The sequence below is a fragment of the Paroedura picta genome, chromosome 4 (assembly GCF_049243985.1).
Source record: "Paroedura picta isolate Pp20150507F chromosome 4, Ppicta_v3.0, whole genome shotgun sequence".
In the NCBI taxonomy this organism is placed as follows: domain Eukaryota; kingdom Metazoa; phylum Chordata; class Lepidosauria; order Squamata; family Gekkonidae; genus Paroedura; species Paroedura picta.
In genome coordinates, this window is record NC_135372.1 from 139,695,482 (window position 1) to 139,708,049 (window position 12,568).

General features: G+C 50.2%; 1 protein-coding gene across 1 annotated transcript in view; it reads right to left on the bottom strand.

Annotated features, from left to right (window-relative positions):
* The window catches only part of CHRNA4 (cholinergic receptor nicotinic alpha 4 subunit), a 70,357-nt gene that overhangs the window by 6,989 nt on the left and 50,800 nt on the right, over positions 1 to 12,568 (bottom strand). Inside the window, exon 5 of the mRNA XM_077335839.1 lies at positions 6,920 to 8,306. Within this exon, the coding sequence (XP_077191954.1) occupies positions 6,920 to 8,306 (1,387 nt within the window). The remainder of the gene's footprint in view (positions 1 to 6,919; positions 8,307 to 12,568) is intronic.

The following is a 12,568-nucleotide window of genomic DNA, read 5'->3' on the forward strand; positions in this document are numbered from 1 at the left end:
AGCGTTTTCATGGCAGACTCAATACGGGGTGGTTTGCCAGTGCCTTCCCCAGTCATTACCGTTTACCCCCCAGCAAGGTGGGTACATTTTACCGACCTCGGAAGGATGGAAGGCTGAGTTAACCTTGAGCCGGCTGCTGGGATCGAACTCCCAGCCTCATGGGCAGAGCTTTTAGGCAGCTGCCTTACCACTCTGCGCCACAAGAGGCTTTTAGATACATGATGGGATGGTCATGTTTCTGCCTCAAAGTGAAGGCCGACTTGTAGAGAAGACGTAGAATGGAACAAATTCAAATAACGGAAGGGCTGAGATGGCCGAAATATTGCAGTGAACCTGCTACGCAGGGAGGGAAGGCCTAAAAATCAAACCAGTAAAACTAAATTTTGTTTAAAAACCCTTTGTTAGATATCCAGTACTGTTAATATTTAGAGGAGAAGGTGACGGGGAGAATTATGTTAAGAATTTGAGGAGGAGGAGGAGAAGGGAGCATTTGGATGCTTACCTCTCCTTTTACTCCCTCATGACACTGTGTATAAACCAGGGGTGGTCAAACTGTGGTTCTCCAGATGTCCATTAACTACAATTCCCATGAGCCCCTGCCAGTGCTGGTCTTTCACTTTGCCTACTACCTGATATATTTAACTGGAGATGCCAGGACTTGAACCTAGAATCTTCTACCTCTGAGCCACAGTCCCCGTTGATTTGCATTGCTCATTTGCATTATTTTGTATAAGGTGCAGAATTTAGGCTACTCCAGCACAAGAGTCTCAAACTTTCAGCTTTGTTTCCCCCCCCCCTCCCCTCAATATAAAACACACACAGGTTGGTACAGAGTTATTTTGGTGAGCTCCTACGCAGTTTTCTGGGGGAATTACTTTAGTCCCTGCGGCGCTGGAAAGCAGAGAAACAATTTTTTCCTTTTCCAGCCGCCAACCAAGAACAATGATAGATCCGAAGCCTTTCCCCCAATAAAATCGAAGAAAAGCCAAGGTCAGCGATGGTTAATTTGTTTCCCTTCAATTGGATTCTCTGTTCTCACACTCGGCTGTCCGATATTATTATTTTTCTTCCTCCCGTCGAATTAACAGCGTCCTGGGACTCTCCTTTCTGGCTGGTGAAATTGGGGTGACTATTACAATAGAGGGCATGTCCCCATCAAGAGCCAAGGTGCACTTGACAAAAAAAGAGATGCATCAATGCAATAAAGGAAGAGGCACCCGAAGACTGTATTTCACTGCACGGTCCATCTTGCAAATGAAAAACAGAGGGGAAAAGAACAGAATTGGAGACGAGGGGGGAGGGGGGAAGAAATCACAGCATAATGATTTTTTTTTTCATTATAATGTCATAAGGAGAGACATTTGCGAGACAAGGGAGGTGGGATTTCTCCGACGAGCAAGGGGGGGAAAATGATTGCTTCTATTATATGCAGTCGCAGGGGATCCAACAAGGAACAAGTTATATAGTTCAGCTTCTAATGAATTACATGCATTTCTTCTTTCCTGGTGAGGCCGTGGGCTGGCGTGTTTTCGGGTCTGTAGGATGGGAAGTTTCTGAGGAATTCGGATCAAATCTGACAAGGTGGGTGTCGGGAAGGCAGCCCCGAGTAGCCTTGAATTGAACTGGCTGTCGGTTCTGAGCCCCACATCAATGGCCACCTCGACAGACCCTATAGGTGATGGGGTCAGGTTTGGGCTGCTAGGTCCCCCACTGGGGCAGGGGGCAAATAAAAAGAACTCCCCGGAGTTCTGAGGGTGATGATGTCGTTTCCAGGGAAAACTCAGAAGTGACGGTGGTGGCTCTAGGAATCACTGGAAACTCTATGGTAAAGATTATCTAATACCCTTTAATCTACCTTTCATTAGGATGTCCGAACTCCAGGTGAGGCCTGGATTTCTCTCTGGAGAGATCAAGTTGCCCTGAAGGAAAAGGCCGGCTCTGCAGTATCTAGGAGATAAGCAAAGCCTCCTTCGGGTAGGGAAAAGCGGCATATAAGAACCAATTCTTCTTCTTCTTCTTCTTCTTCTTCTTCTTCTTCTTCTTCTTCTTCTTCTTCTTCTTCTTCTTCTTCTTCTTCTTCTTCTTCTTCTTCTTCTTCTTCTTCTTCTTCTTCTTCTTCTTCCTTCTTCTTCTTCTTCTTCTTCTTCTTCTTCTTCTTCTTCTTCTTCTTCTTCTTCTTCTTCTTCTTCTTCCTCCCACCCCTTCCAGGCCCATCATTGACCATTTTTTTGTGGGGGGGGGGTCAACATGACCATATATGGTCATATCACCCAATAAATGTTCAACAATTTTTAAAAATATATTAGAAATTCCAGAAACCCATTCAGGGCCATCAAGAAACCCCAGAGTTTCACGAAATCCCTGATTGACAAAGCCGGGCTCAGAGAGATGTGTTGGTTACTCCCCTCCCCAAACTCTGTCCTTCTCAGGTATTGCCTCCCCCGCAAAAAAAGCCTTCAAGTTTGTTCGATCATTAATTAATTAATTAATTAATTTTATTAACCGCCACTCCCCGGTGGGGCTCACGGCGGGTTACAATCCTCTGTTAAAAATCCAGTAAAATCCCCTTAAAACAAATAAAACCAGATTTCTTACATAAAAACCATAAGAGCCGGCAATAAACTCGTCCCAACTCTAACGATACTTTAATGTCATCAAGTGGGAGTGGGAGGGGGAGAGGAAGAGGGCGCAGATAGAATTAGCTACTGCCGCTTGGATAGAGATCTCCCTTCTTTATTTTATTGAAAGGTTTTACTGAATGTGTTTTTATTATCTTGAATGGCCCCGAGTCCATATGGGGAGGGGCAAGGTAGAAATTAAATATTCCCTTCTATTCCACGCTATAAATCCTATCACACAGAATGTGACCGGCCCAAGACCACCCAGAGAACTGCACAGCAGTGTGTGGATTTGAACCCAGAACTCACAGGCTCCGTCTGTGCTACAGCTTCCCCCAATGGCATATTCTCTTGCTGTGTCATCCTTTCCGAGCACAGAAGACCTCATCAGGTTCTTTCCCCCCCCCCGTAGTCAGAGGTGATCATTTCCTGTTTTGTCGGCGGCTTATCTCTAAGGGAAACGCAGTCAAATTTCCAGCGAGCAAACGGCGAAGACTGCCTTTTAAAAGTCTCCTCTCTGCCTTTTTTTTCTTTTTTTATCGTCCTCTTGCAAGGTGCAGATGTTCTGTTCCCAGCTAATAGCTTCAGGGACGGGTTCTCCTGCCCTGGGAACCCAACCGCATGCTGTCCACTCCCGTCTGTGCAAAAGGCCATCTGCAGCTCTCCCCCCCTCCCCACAGGCCCAGGGTCCAGGGAGATTCCAGGACAACTTCAGGTGCATCGTGCCCCGTGAAATTTGTTCCCAACGGATGTTCCCTTTCTTCCTTCTGTCGTTTCTGGGCCTCTTCCCCTGGTGCATTTTAAAAAGGATCAGCACCATGGACAGCCACAGAATCCAGAACCTTAGACAGCTACAAAAGCCGGATCTCAGATCTTTAGGATACTTAGGGCTGATCCTGCGTTGAGCAGGGGGTTGGACTAGATGGCCTGTGTGGCCCCTTCCAACTCCATGACTCTATGATTCTATGATTCTATGAGCTGATCCTGCGTAGAGCAGGGGGTTGGACTAGATGGCCTGTGTGGCCCCTTCCAACTCCATGACTCTATGATTCTATGATTCTATGAGCTGATCCTGCGTAGAGCAGGGGGTTGGACTAGATGGCCTGTGTGGCCCCTTCCAACTCCATGACTCTATGATTCTATGATTCTATGAGCTGATCCTGCGTAGAGCAGGGGGTTGGACTAGATGGCCTGTGTGGCGCCTTCCAACTCTATGATTCTATGATTCTATGATTCTATGATTCTATGATTCTATGATTCTATGATTCTATGATTCTATGATTCTATGATTCTATGATTCTATGAGCTGATCCTGCGTAGAGCAGGGGGTTGGACTAGATGGCCTGTGTGGCGCCTTCCAACTCTATGATTCTATGATTCTATGATTCTATGATTCTATGAGCTGATCCTGCGTAGAGCAGGGGGTTGGACTAGATGGCCTGTGTGGCCCCTTCCAACTCCATGACTCTATGATTCTATGATTCTATGAGCTGATCCTGCGTAGAGCAGGGGGTTGGACTAGATGGCCTGTGTGGCCCCTTCCAACTCTATGATTCTATGATTCTATGATTCTATGGCCTGTATGGCCCCTTCTAATTCTATGATTCTATGAGCTGATCCTGCGTAGAGCAGGGGGTTGGACTAGATGGCCTGTGTGGCCCCTTCCAACTCTATGATTCTATGATTCTATGATTCTATGAGCTGATCCTGCGTAGAGCAGGGGGTTGGACTAGATGGCCTGTGTGGCCCCTTCCAACACCATGACTCTATGACTCTGTGATTCTATGATCTCGGAAGCTAAGTAGAGTTGATCCTGGCTGATGTTTGGATGAGAGCTCACCAAGCAAAGATTACAAACCAGGGCTCCCTAGAATTCTGGGGCTCCAGGGGTCCCCAGCCTTTCTCCTATAGCCCTCCTTAATGGGTTGGCCACAAGCTATTCCTGGCATTGCTGGGAAAGCAGAGAACCGTCCGCTTCTATTGACACGGGGGTGGCATCCTCACATGGTTGCCATGCTTTGGAATGGAGGTGGAGCCTGGATGTCTACTCCAGCCTCAAACCATCACCTTTCTCCTCCCCTTCCGTGGTCCTCCTTGGGTGTGGCAGCTAGGCATGGCCAGCTGACAACACTTCTGGCCCAGTTCCGGGACTCCCTGAAGCCTGAAAAATATTTCAGGGGCTCCTCCACAGTTGTACGGTTGAAAACGTCCACCTCTGAGGAATGTTGGGGTCATGAAGCAACATGCCATACGGTGAAGGGATCGCCTCTCTGCCTACACCCCTCAGGGAGCCTTACGCTCTGCTGCTACCAACTTTCTGGTGATCCCTGGCCCCAGGGAAGCTCACTTGACCTCAACCAGGGCCAGAGCTTTCTCCATCCTGGCCCCCAACTGGTGGAACAAGCTCCCAGAGAAGATCAGAGCCCTAGCAGAACTTAAACAGTTCCGAAGGGCCTGCAAAAGGGAGCTCTTCTGGCCAGGCATTTGGTTGAGGTCGACCTGAATTCATTCACCTTCCATTGGCCCCTGAGACCCCCCTCCCATGAGAACCACCATCGATGTGTCCATCCTACAGAGCCGTCAGTATGTTACAGTTAAACTTGGATGTTCTCACCATGTTTGTTCCATTATGTTACTGTTCTCCTGTTATGACTGGTTCACTATTGCTCCATTTATGACATCTGTACTGTTATTTCTCTCCAGTTCTATGTAAACCGCCCTGAGCCTCAGGGGAGGGCAGATTATAAATATAATTAATAATGATAATAATAATAATAAATAATAATAATAATAATAAAAACAAGCTATGGTGCACTCAACTTGGATATGACAAGAGAGAGCCGGTGGGGCGTAGTGGCTACAATTATCAAACTAGTATCAGGAAATCTGGGTTTAAATCTTTATTCTGTAGTTGAAGCTCATTCAGGTGATCTTGGGTCAGTCGCATTCTCTCAGCCTAGCCTACCTCACCTGAGAACAGAGTTTGAGTCTAGGGGCACCTTTAAGACCTACAATGTTTAATTCTGGATGTCAGCTTTCGTGTGCATGAAGGTCTTCAGATAGATTCAGGTGGCAATCAGCAAAACAAGTCTTGAGGCCAGGGACATCTTGAAGACCTGCAAAGTTTTATTCTGGAGATAAGCTTTTGTGTGCATGCGCACAATATCTGAGGAAGTCCTCGTGCATGCATAAGCTTACTCCCAGAACTAAACTTTGCAGGTCTTCAAGGTTCCCCTGGACTCAAACTCTGTTCCCCTGTGAGGTCGGTTAGGCTGAGAGAAGGTGACTGGCCCATGATCACCCAAACCAGCTTCCATTTCATTTGTCTTTCACGGAGGATTGTCACTTTCTCTTTGTTCAGGTGTTGGTGTGAATTGCATGGTCTGTACTGAACTGCTGGTTTTGGGTCTGTTGACCCCACAGATCTGTGGAATGTTCAAACACCATTTATCTCTGCAAGGTTTCCATTTTCTGTCCGAAGCCACAAAAAAAGAGAGATGCATTTCCTTTGGGGGCTCATTAACAGATTTGTGGCTTTTACAGAAACAAAAAGCCCTGAACATGTACAAATGCCCACTGGTTGCCAACCTCTATGAGGGTCCCATAGATCTCCCAACTGATTCCACTTGATCTCTACACTACAAAGATTGGTTTTCCTGGAGAAAACAGGTCCTATGAAGGGTAGATTCTATGGCAGGGGTGGCCAAATTGTAGCTTTCCAGATGTCCACAGACTACAATAACCATAAGCCCCTGTATACTGGGTGTATGCTGTAGGTGACCTACAGGTGCAGCTCTCTCACCTCCTGCTCCCAGATGAGAGCACCACCCACAGACCCATGCCCTGATGACACCAGGCAGTGTGTATGCTGGCACAAGCAAGCTGGCAGGCAGCAAGAGAGGTGTGCTGTCAAAGGCAGTGGTCCCCACCATAAGCCCTAGGCCCTAGCACCTGCCCCACCTCACCATATGCTGAAGTCCACCCTGTATCTCAGCCCCAGCCGTCGCTGGGATCCTGACTTGAACCTTTCAGCTTTTGACTCACCCCAAATGCGTCAAAAAAAACAGTTCAGTGGATGAGCTGATAGGGTTGTGAGCGTCCTGCATAGTGCAGGGGGTTGGACTAGATGACCCAGGAGGTCCCTTCCAACTCTATGATTCTAGGATTCTGTGAAGGTTCAAGAGGGTGGCAGGTGATGAGCCAATAGGGTTGTGAGCGTCCTGCATAGTGCCGGGGGTTGGACTAGATGACCCAGGAGAACCCTTCCAACTCTAGGATTCTAAGAGTTGGTTTGTACTTACCGAAAAATCGGCATCCTCCGCTCTCAAGTGATCCGCGATGTAGTGGACGCCCTCCACGGCTAACTTCAAGGCCGGGGACATCAGCAAAAGCTGCTGATCCTTGGGGGCAAGACTCTTGCTCCCGTGTCCCGAGGTGCTGGCCGACTCGGTCTTTTTGCACTTGCATTTGCAGTGAGTGGGCTTGGTTTTGGCCTGGTCCTCGTCGAGGTGGCCCCGCTGAGACGCCGGGGACCCGCTGGATTGCCCGTTGGTCTGGGACAACTCCTCTTGCAGGTAGCAGTACTGGATGCTCCTGGATCGGCAGCGGATGGACCCCTCCTCGGCTTTCCCGGGGCTACTGTACATCTGCTGGACGCTGAGAGATCTGCCTTTGGAGACTGAGCTGGACTCGGAGTCTTCCAGAGGGTGGCAGGGAGGCTGCAGCGACGTGCAGCTCGCCCGGATGGGCTCGGCGCGCAAGATGGAGTATTGTCCGGACGGCGACTGGCACACCGGCTGCGTCTTCGCTTGCTCGTCGAGGTGGGCGCAGAAAGAGGACGCGGGGGACGGCTCGTTGCTCTGGGGGCTGTTTGAAGACGAGGTAGTGAAGTTGGGTTCCGCTTCCGTCTCGGACCAGAACCGCGGCGAGTTGGCCGTCATCTTGTGCATGGACTCGATGAGCTTCTTGCAGCTCTCCTTCACCGTCGACGGGCGCTTCATGAAGAGGAGGCGCGGGACGATGTCGAGGAAGACCTTCCGGACCCAGTCGGGCATCGTGTGGGTCCGAGGGGAGCGGTGGTGGACGTTGAGGACGAAGACGGTGATGATGATGGACAAGGTGACGAAGATCATGGTGAAGAGCAGGTACTCCCCGATCAAGGGGATCACCAGGGAGGTGGAAGGGATGATCTCCGTGATCAGGAGGAGGAACACAGTCAACGACAGCAATACCGAGATGCAAAGAGTGATCTTCTCCCCGCACTCGGAAGGCAGGTAGAAGACCAAGACGGTCAGGCAGGAGATCAGAAGGCAAGGAATGATCAGGTTGATGGTGTAGAACAGCGGGAGGCGCCTGATGATAAAGGAGTAGGTGATGTCGGGGTAGATCTCCGAGCAACACTCGTACTTCTTGATGTTGTAGTTGCCCACCGCGTTGATGATCACCCACTCCCCGCTCTCCCAGTAGTCCAGCTGGTCCACGTGGCGGTGCATGCTCTCCAAGTCGATCTTGGCCTTGTCGTAGGTCCACGAGCCGAACTTCATGGTGCAGTTTTGCTGGTCGAAAGGGAAGAAGGTGACGTCGATGCTGCAGGAACTCTTGTAGATGGCGGGGGGCATCCACTTGATCCGGCCGTCGTAGAAGAGGTGGGCTTTGGTGAGGTGGGTGACGGCAAAATCCCCATCTGCGCTGCGGGATGGGGAATCAAGCACAAAACAGGGGATCAGAGCGAGACCTTCGGAAAAGTCTATTTCATAGAATCATAGAATCATAGAATCATAAAATAATAGTGTTGGAAGGGATCTCATGGGTCATCTAGTCCAACCCCCTACACTATGCAGGACACTCACATCCCAATCGCTCATCCACTGTAACCTGCCACCCCCTTGAGCCTTCACAGAATCAGCCTCTCTGTCAGATGGCTCTCCAGCCTCTGCTTAAAAATCTCCAAAGATGGAGAACCTGCCACCTCCCGAGGAAGCCTGTTCCACTGAGGAACCACTCTAACTGTGAGGAACTTCTTCCGGAGGTTTAGACAGAATTTCTTTTGCATTAATTTCATCCCATTCGTTCTGGGCCGTCCCTGCGGGGAAAGAGAGAACAACTCTGCTCCATCCTCCATATTGCACCCTTTTAAATACTGGAAGATGGTTATTAAATCCCCTCTCAGTCGTCTCCTCTCCAGGCTAAACAGACCGAGCTCCCCCAACCTTGCTTCATATGTCTTGGTCTCCAAACCCCTCACCATCTTTGTTGCCCTCTTCTGGACACACTCCAGTTTGTCTACATCCCTCTTCAACTGGGGTGCCCAAAACTGAACACAGGACTCCAAGTGAGGCCAAACCAGAGCAGAGTAAAGCGGTACCATCACCTCCCTTCTTAGTTAGATGCTGAACGAATGCTGCTCCTAGGGCTCATGGTAATTGTAGTCCATAGACCTCTGCAGAACCACAGTTTGGTCACCCCTGACTAGGACTGAGAGACCCACATCTGAATCCCTACTCGGAAATTTACTACATGGCTTTCCGCCAGCTAGATACACTTGGCCTAGCCAACCTCACAGGGTTGTTGTGAGAAGATGGAGGAGAGGAGATTGACAGATGTTTTGGGTCCCCACCGAGGATGAAGGTGAGTTGACAATGAAATGAAATAAATGTGGATGGGCCAAAATGTCCTCACAAGTCAAACGGGTCCACTAGATCAAACCCGAAAAGAGGGATTATGGCAGAAGTGTTCAGGGACAAGATCTCCACTTCCCCCGTTTAGTGTTCAAAAAATACAAGCAGGAGAAACATGAATAAAATTAGTAAGAACAACATCTGCTCAATGTTGGTAAACACTTGGAACATATTAATACATTAAAACAGCATTTGTTGACATTAGCAAAATAAAAAATCCCATAAAATATATCAGATGAAAATGGAGAGAGGGAGCTTTTTTGGTGGTTCTCCAGAAAATCTCTCCCATAATATTAGAATGTAGGGGCAACCAAAGAAACTGGTGGACAACTGGCTGGCCACTGTGTGGGACAGGATTCATGACTGGGTGGACCCCTGGTCTGACCCAGCAGGGCTCTCCTGATGTTCTTAGGAAGGCCTCAGCCTCTCTGCCCTGTTGCTGGCCCTCCAGAGGAACTGGCTGGCCCCTGTGTGTGACAGGAGGCTGGACTAGATGGACCCCTGGTCTGACCCAGCAGGGCTCTCCTGATGTTCTTAGGAAGGCCTCGGCCTCTCTGCCCTGTTGCTGGCCCTCCAGAGGAACTGGCTGGCCCCTGTGTGAGACAGGAGGCTGGACTAGATGGACCCCTGGTCTGACCCAGCAGGGCTCTCCTGATGTCCTTAGGAAGGCCTCGGCCTCTCTGCCCTGTTGCTGGCCCTCCAGAGGAACTGGCTGGCCCCTGTGTGTGACAGGAGGCTGGACTAGATGGACCCCTGGTCTGACCCAGCAGGGCTCTCCTGATGTCCTTAGGAAGGCCTCGGCCTCTCTGCCCTGTTGCTGGCCCTCCAGAGGAACTGGCTGGCCCCTGTGTGAGACAGGAGGCTGGACTGGAGGGACCCCTGGTCTGACCCAGCAAGGCTCTTCTGATGTCCTTAGGAAGGCCTCGGCCTCTCTGCCCTGTTGCTGGCCCTCCAGAGGAACTGGTTGGCCCCTGTGTGAGACAGGAGGCTGGACTGGATGGACCCCTGGTCTGACCCAGCAGGGCTCTTCTGATGTCCTTAGGAAGGCCTCGGCCTCTCTGCCCTGTTGCTGGCCCTCCAGAGGAACTGGCTGGCCCCTGTGTGAGACAGGAGGCTGGACTGGATGGACCCCTGGTCTGACCCAGAAGGGCTCTTCTGATGTCCTTATGAGGGCCCAGGTCTCTCTGCCCTCTTGTTGGCCCTCCAGAGGAGCTGGTTGGCCACTGTCTGATCACCCTGTAAGGGTTTCCCTGGTTGGGTATGAATTAACTAATGTTTAAAATATTTTTTAAAAAATCAAAGTCATCAGGTGATATGCCCATATATGATCATTTAAACCCATCACCACTCCCTGTCCCAAAATGGCCTCTGATGGGGCTGGAGGGGGCGGGAAGGGGGTGGGACTTGGCCATACAAAGCCTTGCTGCCCAGGGCTTGTCACACATGGTGGTGACTGGAGACCAGAGGGGTGAGTACTCTCATTCTAACTTAAGGGCAGAGCAGCATAGGCCTGCCCTGGCCCTGCTTCTGCGGCCTCCGTCTGCAGCCTCCCTTTGGTGGAGAACAGCAAACTGGTAGCCAGCCCAGAGTGCGAGACGGTTCAGTTCACAAATCACCTGAAACCATTTCTGTGCAGCCATTTCCTGCTCTGTGGAAGTAGCCTGGGGATGTCGCATCCAAGTGGGAGGGTCTGAGTGATATCACTTCTGTTGACATGTGACCTCCGAGGGCGTGGCAGGAAGGCGTGGCCTGCTGACACCGCTTTCAGGGTGGCCCGAAGCCAGAAACATGTTTCAGGCATTTCTCAACGGCAAAAAGGCTGCTTTAAAGGAAGAGTGGAGAGAGACAGTCCTAACAGTCTAACCGACTGTGTTCTTCATTCTGCAGGCGATCAAAGAGGAAGTGTGTTCAAAGGAGCAGGACGTCTCCCTTTGAGCCAATCAGGAGAAGGCTTGAAAAAAAAATACCAGGAAGTTCCTAATCTAACTATGCTAAGTGCACATCTCCTCTAACGCCCCCTGTAGGATATTCTCCATATGCTATTGAACCATGCACACTAGAGATTCTGCCAAGGGCAATATTTATCATCATTTCTGGAATCCCCGTCCCCTTCCTCCTTCCGTCTTCTTTCCCCTTTTGTGTCCTGTTTTGCTCCTGTGTTCAAAACACCATCTGAACTACCTTTTGCAAGTCTCCCTCCCCCCCGCCGCCCCCACTATGTCTCTAAATGTAGGCACAGATGTTGCTGTTAACCTGAGCAATACCCAAACACACACACACACGTTTCTTTGCTCCGTCGCAAGTATTTTTTCTACAAACCCAGAGGCTCCCCCCGAGTGTGCCGAACCCTAAACGGCAGCTGTTACATAGATTTGTCTCTGCACCGCGGCCGGCCCTCGGCTATTCGATTAGAATAATTGCATCAAAACGCACGGAATGCGCTTGCTGATTTTTTCAGTGATTAATATTTAGCCAAAATCAGGGGAAGCTATTTTTATTCTGTTTTTTTTTTCCGGGAGCGGGGAATCAAGCGCTTCCATATTAATCTTTCATTTTTCTCTTAAGTACCCGCACAGCCCCCGAAGCTGTCCTCGGCCAAATCGGACCATGGGTCTCTTTGTTCTGTCGTGGCCCCTCTGAACGGCCCTTAGGGAGGCCAACCTCCAGGAGGGGCCTGGGGCTCTCCCAGAATGCCAACTGGTTTCCAGATCAATTTCTGCGGAAGAAACAGCAGCTGCATTATGTGGCATGCCCTGCAAATAGGGTTCCCAACTCAGAGCTGGAAAATACTCCGAGATTTAGAATGTAAGAGGGTAGAGCCCTATGAAGAGGGGGTTGAAGTGGGGAGGGGACTCAGTGGGAGACAATAGCATGAGCCCACCCTCCAAAGCTGCCACCCTCCGCCCAGGGGAACTGATCTCTTGTCTGGAGATAGGTTGGAATTCTGGGAGATCTATCCAGGCTGCAGGTGGAGGCTGGCAAGGTACAGTTGCAGAGAGAGTGGTTTCTCAGTGGAACAGGCTTCCTCGGGAGGTGATGGGTTCTCCATCTTTGGAGATTTTTAGACAGAGGCTGGAGAGCCATCTGACGGAGAGGCTGATTCTGTGAAGGCTCAAGGGGGTGGCAGGTGACAGTGGATGAGCGATTGGGATGTGAGTGTCCTGCATAGTGCAGGGGGTTGGACTAGATGGCCCAGGAGGTCCCTTCCAACTCTATGATTCTATGTTCTATGATTCTAAGCTTACCTGCCGTAGGAATGCCCATCCTCAGGTA